General features: G+C 42.2%; 1 protein-coding gene across 1 annotated transcript in view; it reads right to left on the bottom strand.

Annotated features, from left to right (window-relative positions):
• Window positions 1–1,666: 1,666 nt before the first annotated feature.
• CRISPLD2 (cysteine rich secretory protein LCCL domain containing 2) overlaps window positions 1,667–14,797 on the bottom strand; it is a 34,767-nt gene continuing 21,636 nt past the window's right edge. Inside the window, exons 10-15 of the mRNA XM_006022744.3 lie at window positions 14,551–14,681; window positions 14,325–14,368; window positions 12,679–12,751; window positions 11,821–11,896; window positions 5,661–5,794; window positions 1,667–3,172 (exon numbers count right to left, since the gene is read on the bottom strand). Of these exons, the coding sequence (XP_006022806.1) occupies window positions 3,118–3,172; window positions 5,661–5,794; window positions 11,821–11,896; window positions 12,679–12,751; window positions 14,325–14,368; window positions 14,551–14,681 (513 nt within the window). The 3' untranslated portion in view covers window positions 1,667–3,117. The remainder of the gene's footprint in view (window positions 3,173–5,660; window positions 5,795–11,820; window positions 11,897–12,678; window positions 12,752–14,324; window positions 14,369–14,550; window positions 14,682–14,797) is intronic.

Genomic DNA, 14,797 nt, shown 5'->3' with positions numbered 1-14,797 from the left:
TCTTTCCCTCCCCATCTCAGATTTCATTCCATCATTTTATAAAATAAGTGATTACCGTGGACAGGATAACCAAGTGCCGACACTCCACATCCATTGTGATGTACCACTTTGCTGAATATGATGCAATCCAATAATCATGAAGTCAACACAAAACCTCCCAATGGGCATTTAATTGAACCTATTTTGCTTTCCAGTTCTGCCCTCAGTAACAGAAATTGTTATTCCCTTTTGACATGTGGGGGCCAAAGTGTCATGCTACGGTATTTTGCGGGCTTGAATTAGAAAGCCTGTAGCCATATTATTTATAGCGGACAGCAACAAGGAAGCCCAACTTCTCTCCCTGCCATGATGTCAAACACTTCCAACTAAGCACTTTTCTCAGATGCTTTACAGCTGTTTTTAACATCAGCTCACACAGACAAATTAATTGGTTCTCCTTACTATCTGAAGCAAATACTGCACACCTTAGAAGACCACATTAAATAAATAAAGAAAACATATTAAATTAATTCTCCGTGGCCATCCCAAAGGCGGGCTCACCATGTGTAACTGCTAGAGATGACAGGTTTCAAATGTGACAGAAGGACTTTTTCTAAATTCAAATTTTGCAGTGAAAGGCAACCTCGATTGTGAGGCAAACTGCTTGATGAACTTAATTTTTCTCGCTGCATTTGTGAGGTTTAAACATTAAATGAGCGTTCAGTCTATAATGGAATTAGAATAGGTCGAGTGAAATATTTCCCATATGCTTCATACTACAAATGAGTAACTGAGCAAAGGGGATTATAGGTTCATATCAACCAAAGAGCTAAAGGTTCTGCAACCTTCTTCATGTTAATGTGGGTATGTGTATGGAGAGAAGAAGGTATCCAGGTTGTAGCCGGATTGGTCTAGAGGAAAAGGCAAATCAGGACTCGTAGTAGAGGTGATATCTTTTATTAGACCAAAAGATTTTTGCCAAAAAAAGAGTCTTTAGTTGCAAGCTTTCGGGCACAAACACCCTTCATCAGGCATTGGAGAAAAGATCGGAAAAGTTCTCCTGGGTAGAAAGGAAAGTTCATATTTCACAGGATTTCTTCAAGGGAAGAATAGATTTGTGCTTAGATCAATGCTACTGGTCTGAGAGTGTGGGAGCAATTAGTTTCAGCTATAAATCACTGATTTCTATTTGACCTTAAAGAGCATATTATAATGGGCTACTGTGGGGGCTTATTTTCTATGCAAAATATTTAAACACCTGTTGGGCACATCCAGACGAGCACGCACATGCAGGGGCGTGCATTTCCTATGGGACAAATAGCAGCGGCACATATTTGTGCCGATGCTATTTGTCCCTGGGCACACCCTGCACATGTGCTCTGGCATGCAGCAAATTGACCTGGGTGGGGTAGGGCTGATGGGGGCCAGCACCTGTGCTGGTCCTGGCAGCCTTACCTAGGATCCTGGGAGCCCCCCGGGGCAGCAGTGGTGCCAAGCCTGCTGTTTGGAGCCTTGCTGGCACCCAGAGCATGGCTCTGGCCAGCCAGGCTCCGTTTCTGGCAATGTATGCTGCTGCTGCACGCACCATGCTGCTTTTTTTAGTAGCAGGGGGGTTTTTGACACTAGGATCTTCCAGTGTCAAAAAAAAAAAATGCCATGCTGCTAATTAGTAGCGTGGCAAACGCACTATGCTGCTTTTTTTAGTAGCAGGGGGGGTTTTGACACTAGGATCTTCCAGTGTCAAAAAAAAAATGCCATGCTGCTAATTAGTAACGTGGCAAATGGGCTCACATGCACTCGAACGAGTGGCAAATGGGCTCACATGCACTGTACTCGAATGAGCTTGTGGCACTGCAAACCACACGGGTACGCTTTTCAGGACACGCCTATTGGGAGCAAAATCTGAAATCACAAAGTAATTAAATTAAAAACTTAAAAAAGCCCAAAACAACCAACACCTTGAATGCTCACAGATATAATCATCATGCTGGAAATCATACCAACTGTATGCAAGGTCATGATCCAGCCCCCTTACATTCCATATATTTAAAGCCTCAGAACTGTACAAAATATCTCCATTAGGGTTAAAGTGAAGATGCTTTACATGGATGCACCCATGTCTAACAAAAATAAGATTAACATTTTATCCTTGCTAAATTACTACATATAAAACCAGCACTGCTGTATAGAACAATAAATTGCATTTAACTGTAAATAAAAAATGGTGCGCAGTATAACTTGGAGATGTGCCAGGACAGGAGCACTAATTCCTCAACTTGTTATGGGTCACCCAATGCGCTAAGCACTTGCAAATGTTTGACCAGCAAACACCAAACCCACAGTTTGGTTTTTCTGGGGTCCTCACTTTCTGAGCAGGGGGATCTTTGCCCCCTTTACATGCTTTCATACCATTTTCCAAGGAATTTCAACTCCAGGAATCTTTCAGCCCTCTCCGGATGTCCTACCGCACGTGACATCATCATTTACTTGACCTAATGCAACACATCACCAATCTACCTCAACATTTCTTGTGCACATGTTACCTGACTAGGAAGACAAAAATGGGTTGTTCTTAAAAAAAATTTTTAAAAATCAAACGAACTAAACATGCTTCCAAAGAAACCATGCTCCCCACCTCTGAAAGAGCCGTGACTTTAAAAGAACGTATTTCAAAGGGCCCACCCCTTGTACAATATTTCACTTTTGATTCTGCTCGCCGAGATGTGCCGTCACTGCCATATGAGCATGAACTTCGAAAGCTGAAGTACTAGATGGGGGCCCATAGAAGACTTCTATGCTGATTGAAAGTTAACCCATGCTTGCTGTGGTCATCACGCCTCTTTTCAAATGGAAAGATACACCAGTCTGTTATTGCTGAATGCCCCAGGATTAAAAAAATAAACCAACAAAACAAAATAATAATAATAATAATTAAAAAAAAAACCAACAACACTGAACTGATGCCATTGAGATGCGGACAGTTGAGTCGGAACTTCTTGGTGACTTGTTCTTTTCTTCCCTGAAAGAGGTTGGCCGGGAGGGTATACATGCCAGAGCAGATGCCATCAGCTGAGCGCTCCTGTGTGTTGAGATCAGTGGATCACTCTTGGAAAGGTACTTGGCAACGTCCTCGGGAATTTACTGCTTAACAGCAAAAATCCGGAAAGCCTTCCCCTCTCTAGGACTCTTCAAGCTGAAAGAGAAAAAGGCCTCGTGAACCAAAGGTGGTGGTATAGCAGCTGCCCAGGCCAGAAAGGAAAGTGGTGGTGCCAACTCATTATTTAATTGCAACAGCATCTTTGCACATCTTTGTCCTGAGCTGCTGAAGCACCTGGGCTCCTATGACTCCCGACGTGGGAGGCTCTGTTAGACTTCAACTTCCTCACCCTCGTGCAATGCTCTGAATCAGCGCATAGCTGATTTTCCAGGCTACTTTCTGCTTTTGGTCCTCCCGAGGCTCTGACCTGCTTGAATAAATATTTTATTCCTCAGTGCACTGAGGGAGTACATAGTAGGATAAAGAGAGAGAAAAGTTAAGAGGCAGAAATGCAGTGACTCATGCTAACGTCATGCTTTGTAACGAGCTCTTCGGGGCTCGTGTCACCAAACAAAGGGACTTGGGTACTAACACAAGGGTGCACGGTGAACAGTAAGCGGGTGTTCTTGGGTGGTTCATACATAACGGGGAACGCATTTCCCAAAGAATGATTCCCCTTGCCCATTGCTGAGAAAGCTTGACATAATATCCTTTCCCCAGAGGGGCTGAATTTCCGGACGAGGGCAATAGGAGACTTGAATTTGCTTGGATAAAAAAAGAATGGAAATAAAGCTTCACATATAACCTGAACTCAGGGTTCAAAGAGGCCTCCGAGAGCTTTGACTTGTTTATTTCCAATCCGCACTTCCTGATTCCAGCTGGGATTGGAAACGAAAGCCCAGAAGAAAGACAGAATTTATGCTTTGGTTTTTTTTGGTTTTTTTTTTTTTTTTGGGGGGGGGGGGGGGGGGGGGTTGTTCTTTCCTTTTTTTCCCTGCAGTTTGGTTGCCAATCAGGAAGTACAGTTAATCTTATAAGAAACCCTGTTCTCTACATCTTTACAGAATATTTCGAGTTCCTTGGATAGGCTAGCTTTAATTAACAAAAGGATAAGACTTTCATAGTTTTCCCTGATAAGCTAATTAGTTCTCATCATTAGGTGTCCTTGTTAGTCAGCCTAAATTTTCCTTTCCAAAACATTGTGCTGTTTCCTGATGTGATAAAACTTCTCCAGGGCCCAGCCACCCCTGGGTCAGCACCTGATATTGCACCACAGTGCCCTTTTATCTAGGCCAACATTTGTCATACAGCTAGTAAAGTTATGCTATGAGTATAATGGAGACATGAAATGAGCTTATTTTATCAGTGCATTAGTTAGAGCAAGTTAACTGTTGCCAAAAGAAACTCGGTGCTCCTTGAGACCCCGAGAGGTCTGGGACACTACTCCAAGCCCTTAAGCAAACTAACTCTGTTAAATTAAATAGATCTTTTTGTGTTCTCATAGCCCTAGAAACGTTGACCCTGATAGAATTAGGCTGCTGCATAACATCTACCATTTCCTCCCATTGCTCCTTCTGGAACGCTTTGTTGCATGCTAAGACATGAATTTATTAGAGTAAAAATAGCATGGTTTTGGAATATTTCATAAGAAAAATTATGCAAGAGAGATGAAAGGAACTGGGATAATGTAGCATACAATCTTTTTTTTTTTCTTCTCATCTTTGATTCATCTCCCAAAATAACCCAGGCCAGTAGGGGCCAACATTTATCACTGCAAGATGTCTATTTCATGGCTGACATGAAATGACTCAAAGAATCAGTATTAAAGACCTAAATCTGAACAACTTCATCCCAGTTTGTGTGTTTGGTTAAAACACAATAGGCAAACCCCAAGTGAAAAGACGTGAATGAAATTATATTGGCCATGCCTACGTTGTTCCTGTTACCAGGATAGAGATGCCATCCAACTATGGTACTTACGCACATCCCTCTCCCGCCTCCATTATTGGCACATTTAAATACTTCATAGTTTTTAAAGTCCTCCTCCCTACAACACACCTTTGAGGCCATTATCCCAATTCTACTGATAAGGAACTGAGGGGCAGAGAGACTGATTGACCTGCCTGAGATCATGCAAGGTATGTGTGACCTTGGTCCTGCACCTTTCTTTAGCCTGCTGCCAAAACAATCCCTGCTCGCTCACTCCAAACCCACCAATGCAGGGTGAGGATGCTCTGGTAGCCACTTGCAAGATGCCAAGAGATGGGTCTCAAGAGCTGCAATGTCAGACACTCCTCAAGTGTCCCCATCACTTTGGTCCCAGGTAAGGATCATGTGGAGTGGGAGGAAGCGGGTAGAGCTTATCTTTCAGCACTAGCCTTGAGAGTGGCATGAAGCTGGCATGAATATACCCACAGATGTAGGGAACTGAGCATGGACCTCCCACAATTAGGGTCCCACTTGTGCATTTGGAAGCTGAGCACAGCATATACCACTGCAAAAAAAAAAGTTTAAAAATCCCCTCCACGCTCTTTCAAAAATTAGTGACAGTATTTACTTGACTATTTTAATAGGCATCATCTGCATCGCCTACTGACATTAGCATGAAACTGGTCATCAAAACTTCAAAGGAAAATGAGCCTACCTCTCAGACTTGATTCCATTCTTCAAAGAGCCATTGTAGTATTTCTTCTTATCCACAGGCATCACATCCACGTAACCACCCTCCCCGTCGGTAATGATCCCTGCATGCACAGCAGTTTTGCAGATACTGGAATTCTGAAGGATAAGAAGCATTTGATTTACACTGGACTCGGAGGTCTTTTTTATTTTTAATTGGCAGCTACAGAAACAGGAAAGAAGGAAGACAGACTTTTATGAAACAAAAATAGGGACCATGGTTTGTCTCAGGCTGAGCGGTGAGGGAGGATGCTCGGTTACTAAAGGACAACATTCAGCAAGGCCGGCACAGAGAGATGCAAGTCGCAGGGAAGATCCACCTGCTCTCGATGGAGGACAAGAAGCATTTCTGTTGCTTTCCTACACGGATCTATGATCAGCAGTGGGTTCCTTGGGAGGTTATCCCAAGGCTGGCTGAATCAATGGTATTTCCAGTCACCACAGCCCTATTTTACATCCAATGCATCTTCTTTTAGAGTTGCAATAACCCATGTTGACCATACCAACCTTGGCCTTGTCCATATAAGAAGAGACGGCCACTTAGCATTGCTAGCAAGTAGGCCCTTAGCCAAGGTTTTGCAATATTTTGCTGGTATAAACAGCAAAGCCTTTGCATGTATTTCAGCTAAGAGGGATAAATTATCATCATTTACTTGTGACGGCTGGCATCTCTTGTTCCAAAAAAGCTAAGATGAGCTTTACCCACCACAGTTCTGATTTCTGAAGGTGCTGATAACTTGGCCCCTTCCCTGACTGTACCAAGCACTGTAGATAAATGAGCACCTCTGAAACTCAGACTCACTATGCCTCCATTGCATTCTGTTTTTCTTTGGTTATTTTATTGTTATTTGGTCGTATGTGCAATGTCAGGCGTGCTGAAGGAACACAAGCTACTAGCAAATGATGACTCAGTTCCAGAAACATCCAGGAAATAGAGTAATAGCAGAGAACACTAAGGCTCAATATAAACTTGGATGTCAACTTTGCAGAGGATTTATAGGCAGCTAGTTTGAGCAACAACAAAAAAAATAAAATTCAGCTGTGCAACAGAGGATTGAAACAGGTGAAAATCCACACACTTCTTTACCCCTAAAAAAAAAATCAAACTTTTACTGCAAGATCTCCAATGTCACTACAACTGCCAAAGCTGTACGTTCAAGTAGTATATATAGGCTATCGATCACGCCAACTTTTCCAAGGCCATAAAAGGCAGGTTTTTTCCTTGTCCCCTATATATTTGGATTGCCTATCTCTTGGCAGGCTTCATGGTTTTAATTGCCAATATGGTTTTGCTTCTATATATGGTCAGGACAGCAAGGGAACACTCTGTTTAGAAGACATGCTTTGAATTTGCTCTAGTATGCAACAGGAAAGCTATAAATCTCAAATTGGCTCATAAAATTAGACTGATCTGAATCAACCGAGCAAGGCCTTTTTGTGATGCTCTCCATTGGGAAACATCCTTAACAGCTCTCTTTCCAATGCATTTCTGTTTTTCTGGGACTGGTTGTTCTGCTCTCTGCTCACCTCTGACTGTTGTCCCTACACCACACCTTTTCCTCTAGCACCCTATTGGGTTGCTGTCCTCTGCCAAGCCGAAGTGGTGTTTTATTTTAATGAGCTGTTTATAAAATGCTTTGAAGATGAGAAGCACTCAGAGGATGAGGGAGTCATCTTCCAAAATGAAGGACGTTACTGCTTCAGAGATCTCGCAGAAGTTAACCTTGTCACCGGCTCTTTGTCTCTGCTGGGTCTTGCCCCCCTGAACAAAATGCCAGGCTCTGGGAGCACCTCCCTTCCTGCAGAACTGGGGTCTCTGGGGCTTCTCTTATCCTGTCTTCTTAGGAGTCTCCGTTTTGCCAAGAACTGTTAGCAAACTATTGTGACTACCACCGACCTCACCCAGCATTTCACTGTTGAGTATGACGAGCCTAAAACGAACGCCGTCTCCCGCTGGAGGCCCGCCGACATGGTGCGGTTCCACTAGTGACAAAAATCAACTCTTCTCACATAAGCTTCCCCCTTCAGGAAGTCTCCCCCTGGTTGACACACGAGATTTCTAGGGAATACTCCTTTTATCTCGCAAGAGAGAGCCATTCTCTCTTTCTCATCCCCTGAACACAAATAGGACAAAGGCTTCCCTTTCAAGAGAAAGCCCTACCATGATTGGAATAAGCAAGTTACTCTCATTTATTTAAATACTTGCAAATGTTCCAGCATTGCAAGCTTCGCATGACTTCTCACACCATTTTGAGAAGACTGTATACTTTTGCACAGTATACACAGAGCCTCAGAAATACTCTTCTCAGCATCAGTAGCCATCAAGTTTACCATCAGTCCATACACAAATGTACACAGGGAAGCTGTCCAACCAGGATACACATTCCCTGGCATAAAGTACAAGGGATGCAAAAGCTTGGAAATAGACCCACGTTGAGCGACGCCTCTCTTACTGAAAAGACTCAATGAAAACTCTTCAAATTTCCAGGAAAAGAATGATTAAAAATTAACGCAAAGGCCATCAACATGCATCTACTTCTGCTTTAGCACACCATCTATTTGAGGTATACAGCCACAGATTAACAGGCCCAAGAAACCATGTTATGTATGAAGAAGGTGCTGAACACATGTCGGTGGTCTATTTTTATGCATCGCTGCTCATGTCCTGCCATTGCCAAGATCCCAGAACATCTTTTTCTGCTCTGCAAATAACTTTCAGCAGAATGGCAGAACATCTGGATTTGATGACTTGGGTTTGCCTACTATTTTCTTCCACAGTTTACCATACACCTTTTTAAGACTCGAGCAATTGCCTTCAGCAGTGCTTTTGTGGTCTTATTATTTTACCATTGATCATGAGTACCTTGGCTGTGTTGTCTCTTTGGTTCATTTCCCCAAACAAAACTGACCTCATTTCTTATAAACATACCTTTCCCAAGCCCTTGACATCAAGCGATCTAAAATAACATTTTTATTTCTATGAGAAGAAACAGAAACGCTGTTAAAGTTGCTAATTCCCATGAGACAGAGTTTGTTGCTCCCGGGTCTTTATGAACAAGCCCAAACAGAACCAAGTTCAGTTGAACCTCTTTTGCTCATGTCACAGCTCTGCTCTTTTGAAAAATGGGCTTTCACAAGCATCCTGGGATTATGCAAATATGAAAGCTATCCAAGGTAGAAAAGAAGGTTGGAAGTTCGTGGAACAGGATCTGACACCTAACCAGGAGTGACTCGATGCCAAGGACAACTACAGGCTGTTTCAGTGATTAATCCCATTGCTATCAAACCGTTTTGGAAGGTAGCTCTTTGAACGTGCTGCTAACATCATCTAAGAGCTTGCAGACGTTTAAAAAAAAAAAATGCATGCTTTCCTGGAAGCAGCGGTGCATTACTTTCACCCGGATCTGCAGCATCTGTATAGATCGGATGCTTCAGAGGGATTTTGTGGTGCTTTTAGCTAAAGCTGATTCAATCAGCTTTTAGACAAAAGCGCCAAAAAAGCCCCACTAAATCACTGGATTTATATAGACAACGGGAAGCCAGGCTCTTTTGGGCATACGTGGGGCTTGGCCCAGGAATGCACCGAATTTTAAGTAAAGCACCAGGTCTTTTTTTTTTTTTAACGTCTGCATATGTCTTGAGATCTCTAAAGCCAAGTACAATCTCACAGGGAAAATGTGGTTTGTCTTTTACTTGACCTCTTGACAAGATGGCAGCCTGTGACGTATCTGCCCGAAAACCATAAAAGGTGCCCCCATAATGTGAATCCATAAGGCCCACCAGAAGATTAGCACTTATCTACTTCAGTTTACTGCACACCCTGATTCTGGCTGATGTTAACTCATTGTGTCCCTTCTTGTAGGGCATATGCCTGTGGGAAAAGAAGGTTGCCTAAATTCACACTGCACTGAATGTTTATTTTATAAGACTTCTGGGCTTTGGGATTACCATTAATGCAAAAAGTATTTCTACTTCAACACTCATTATTCTTGCCGTAGTCTCCCTTCCCCCACTGCCAACCCTTTTTCTGTCTTCCGCTTCTCTTCTTTTAGTCGTAACCACATCCCTATCTCTCATGACATTATCATGCCAACCTAAAGGAAGTCTAAAGCCTTGAGCCACTGCTGATTGGCTATAAGAACCCAATGCAAGGGGCTTCCAACTTGTTCTCAGCCATAGATAGCTACAACATACCTCTACCTCTATATATAATCCTGAGAGCAGACCTCCTATATATACATCCTATATCCATATACAGGATCTTGAGAGCATTATTACATCATGATAGCCAGGGTTCTCCAGGGAGTTGGGCTGATTCACTGAAGAACATTAATTCAACTGAGTCAGGATTGATCAAACCACATTGCACAAGACGATATGATGCTCCTGAACTAACCCCTCTGCTTGGGACTGTTGGCCTCCTCAAGTTGCAGCCTGTCAAGATTCTGTTGCCTTTTGATTATTCAAGTTACCCCAATGCAGTTCATGAGTGCTTCTGGTTCAGGATACCATCTCTTCACTCACCCTGAAGTTCCTGCTGGTTATCATGCTTGGCATGCATCGTGTTGCTCCAAGAACACGATGCTATTCCCCGACCTGGAGTGGCTCTATTTCAGCGATGCATGAAAAGTTCCCCAGGTATATACTTTAGAAAGTCTTGCAGAACTTTTGAGATGGAAGGAACTCCAGGAAGGTTATAGCCGATGAGTCCAATCACTCACCAGTTTTTAGTTTACTGTCTATTTAAATGGGCAATGAAAATATTGCCCTAATGTTTGAACAAAGTAAACTGAAAAGTGGCAAGCAATTTTAACTAGAGCTTGTTCATATCCATAAACAGCTGAACTAGCTCCTTCACGGCTCCCAGGACAACCAATTCATCGGAAGAACTGAAGAATCTAGAATGATCTTACTTGACCAAGAGTCAATTTTAGGCCAAGCCACAACTGACACAATGCAAGTTCCTGCCTGTAACCATAAAGGTAAAAGGGAAAACAGGTCTACTAGCCAACATCAAGACCACAACAGGCAATTCCCCACCAAAACGATTCTCTCCCAAACTCCAGAACAACTTAGCAATTCCCATTTGGCACCATCATCAATCTGGGTATAGTCCATATAGGTGGAACCTAGCTTGAAGAGACATTTTAAAACTCTCCCTCAAGGGGGAAAATATAAGAAGAGATGGTATACCCAGATGCTGATGGGTAAAAGCAATATCAGTGACATGATTTATTAGCCTTAGGAAGCATGTGATTGCTCGGATTGATCCCACTACACACAAAATGATTTTCTGAAAATGAACTAATGGGAAGAAAGCTCTCGCTTTGAGTAAAGTCTCTCTGGATGACCTTCAGCAAACTGCCAACAAACAGGTGAGGGCCAGTGTATCTCTCAAGGTTTTGAAATCCTCTTTGCCTCGATCTCCACTCTGCAAAACTACACCACACATATATTGCCAGTGGGCTTCAGATGCACAAAATCTCCAAGAAAAAGCAAAGTTGATCCCTTTGCTGTTCATCAATTTATTTTTTTGTGCTATTTAACCTTTGTTCCTCCACATCAGCTGTACAGCTGTTCACAAAGCTAAAAAAACCCCAATGAACATCTGCTATTTTCACTAACACTGTACTGTCTCCCAGCTGTTTCAAAAATAATATTCTACTTGCAAAAGAAGGGGGGGCGAGTAGGATCTATTTTTGCCAATTATGGTGAGTAGCAATATAGGCCACAATGAAACCTTAGCTTTTCATCTGTCGACCTCAGATGGACAGGTATTATCACTATTTTACAAACCAACACCCAAAAGCACAGAGTAGTTGAGTTACACACCAAAGGTCGCAGAGCAAGGTAGTGTCAGAAATGCAAATGATATCCAAGCCTCTCGTCTCCCAGCTCGTGGTCCTCTGCCCTACACAATATGGCCACCACTTAAGTACAATGCAATGTTTAATGAATGGGGCCACCTAATGCAAGGGCTGCTGTAAAACAGCACATATCTGGCAGAGCATTTAAAGGGATATAATTCCTAGTTCAAGGAATACAAATCTCAATGACACGTGACCAAGCTCTTTCAACATAGACATATTTTTATGAAGTGATATGAAGGCAAAGGGAATACTCACATCTGCATAAATATTCGTGCCATACACTGGTGCCCAGTACGAAGGCTCGTCTTTACAGTAAGCTGGACAGTACACCCTAGGAGACAATGCATTTGCATTTATTCTCTACATCGAGAAGCAAGAGCATGCAATCTGCATTCCTGGAAAACTTCTGGTGCTCACATCTGGTTTGCAGGTGGCAACAGCTGTGGCTAATATTTTCCCCCCCTAATACTGAAGTGCAGATGAGACCAATAAAACAGGAGTTGGGCCTTTGGAGCTGCATTTTCCAAGCAGAGCTTCTCTATTCATGCATAACGTTGCCCACACACTTGTTTGCACAGAATTATATTTCCCCAACATGACTTATGTAAGCAAAAGAAGGAGCTGAGAGGTCTGAGCGTACCAAGCCCATTAGCAGGCTAGGATCCAGATTTGGGTGTGTGAGAACTTGAGAATTTGGATGAGAGCGTGCCCCAAAACTGCACATGGCAGAGAGCATGCACAAAGCTGCACATCGATGCATATCAATTGATCTAAGGGGATTTCTTCAGTCTGACCCTTTGATACCATGGAGAATTCAGTAATAAGCCTATAAAAATACAGCCTTTACATTATAACACTAATCTGCACCTCCAAAGTGTGAATATGCTCAGGTGAAAACCCTGGCTGTTGAGGGAAAATGCTTTATTCATGTCACATATTGCCTATGGATATGAAATGAAACTTCTTTATCAAACCTCCACTCCAGTTCATCTCTCACGATGTGCATCTTCACTTCCAAATCCTCCAGCTCACTATCTGCAGTCTCTCTGCAGCTCATTTGCCCCTTTACCAATACAAGTTTAGATTCAAAGTCTGCTTAAAGATGCATCTTACCTAGGGCAGTGAGCCGCTGGCTTTTTGAACTGACACAGTTCAGCTACCGTGGTATAACAATCCAGCGTCTGCACTGTGGAGAGAAATATGGAGACACAAATTACAACCTGGAGCCTCCAGCAGCGAAGAAAAGCCAAGGTCACATAGTGCATCGGATAGGACTCACATCCAACTAATGGTATATATGCGGCCAGAAGAATAACTGCATTTTGCTCACTACGCACAGTTTGCATTAAAGAGAAACATGTATTAGGCTTTCTGGCAATGATCCATTACATTGCTAGAAAACTGTTGTTAAAGGGATAGAAAACAATATCTAAGGATGGAGCGGCATTTCTTTGTTGCAGACATTTCAAGTGGCAGATTAAATTCAGGTGTTAGATTAAATTCTAAGCCTGCAGTGCATAACACCACGGTATTTCTCAACCCTGCATTTGCAAATGCTGAAGGCTTCATCTGAGCCACACAAGATAAAAAGTCAAAACAGACTGTATTTAGTCGGAGGCATTATTCAAACTGACCGAAAAATGTGGAAAAATAGTTGAACTATTGAGGGAGAGTTAAAAATGCTGGTTCTCATTTTTCCCCGTCCAGCTCAAGTCATAAAAAAATCAATATTTATGTAAACACTTTGGAGCCAACTGTGAGGAAATGATTTCAGTTTGGAATAAACTGCAAAAATACAGTCAGAACCAAACAAAGAGAAAATTAAAAGTTTCATGTTTTGTTGCATACCATTAATTGTCTGTACAGTCGAACTACAGAAAGGGTGGGAAGCCCCTTCTTTGGGTCATTAAATATTAGACCACAAGACCCTGGAAAAACACACTGTAGAAATCATTCCAGTAAGAGCACAAAGCACAAATCTTCCTGACATGTGTGCGCACTTGCCTTCAACTAAAGGTGCCCAAACCTACAGACTTTTGCTTGTGTCACTTCAGTCTTATCCATACAGATTGTAAACCAGCTATGGTTAATCCAGGTCATGACCACTGTCATGTGCTGGTAAAGATGGGAAATAGCAATGTCTGGTTTAAGTGAGAAAGAGTTGTTGATCGGAAAGCCATCAGTAGATTCAAATGCTCCGGCCCATCTTGGTTTATACTGCATTTCAGTTGGAGGCAACATGAACACCTTGCTGTCATAAAGCCATCAGGAAGAATGAGCAAGGGATCATCATAAACCTCCAAAATAAATGAGTGGCCCCACCTTGAGAAAGAGTCCCTTACTGCCCTTTCAACATTATCCAGAGCCTCAAAGTCTTCCCAGGAATACAATATCAGGATGGTTATCTAACTTCCCTCCATCATCCTGATATTGCCAGCTTGGGAGGCCAAAGCGCTCTCTATGCCATGATCTGTCTAGACACAAGATTCAGGAAATTGGACAGCATCATAATTGGCCTCTTCTCATTTTCTCAAGGAGTCTTTCCCAACAGGAGAAAAGACTTAATGACATTTGCTGTTGCTAAGTGATGGTTTCTTCCCCAAGGACTGGACCGAGTTTGGCAACAAAATCATTTGACATGGCTACTGAAGCTAAGAGAGAAAACGGCATGGCATGATCGTGTCAAAGCTTCACGTAAAACTTCAGCACCATTGCCGTCTTCTCAATTTTATCATGATGTAAATGGCATTTAAACTCACCTGTTACTTGGGAGACCATGAATGCATTTGAAGGTTTATTTTTACTGTAAAACACAAAAATGAAATATATATTTAATATACTTTTTAAAATATAGAGGCACAGCAAAACATTTAAAATCAATTATCTTTTTTTTTTTTTCATATAAACAGCAGAGAAAATACAACATCAATTTATAGCAAAGGCAAATCTATGTGCATCAGGGTATATTTTCTCAAGGGAGAATACCTTAATGTTTCAACACCATGTCTTGTGGACTTCACAAAAGACGGTGTTCTCCCTTTCCTAGTGATGTCAACCAGGCCTCCTCTGTTATCAATAACACCAAAATGAAGAGCAGCACGGCAAATACTGGAAGACTAGAAAGACCATAAAAAACAGCATTTTAAAATTAATAGACCCTGAAATAAATGGCAGTAAAGTAACATTAAAACACACATGTAATAGAAATATGTAAATGTCAAGTGGCCTGGAC

This window comes from Alligator sinensis, unplaced genomic scaffold (genome assembly GCF_000455745.1).
Source record: "Alligator sinensis unplaced genomic scaffold, ASM45574v1 scaffold228_1, whole genome shotgun sequence".
Classification (NCBI taxonomy): Eukaryota; Metazoa; Chordata; order Crocodylia; family Alligatoridae; genus Alligator; species Alligator sinensis.
The sequence above is the reverse complement of the archived record's forward strand: the minus strand, read 5'-3'. Positions and strand labels throughout refer to the sequence as shown.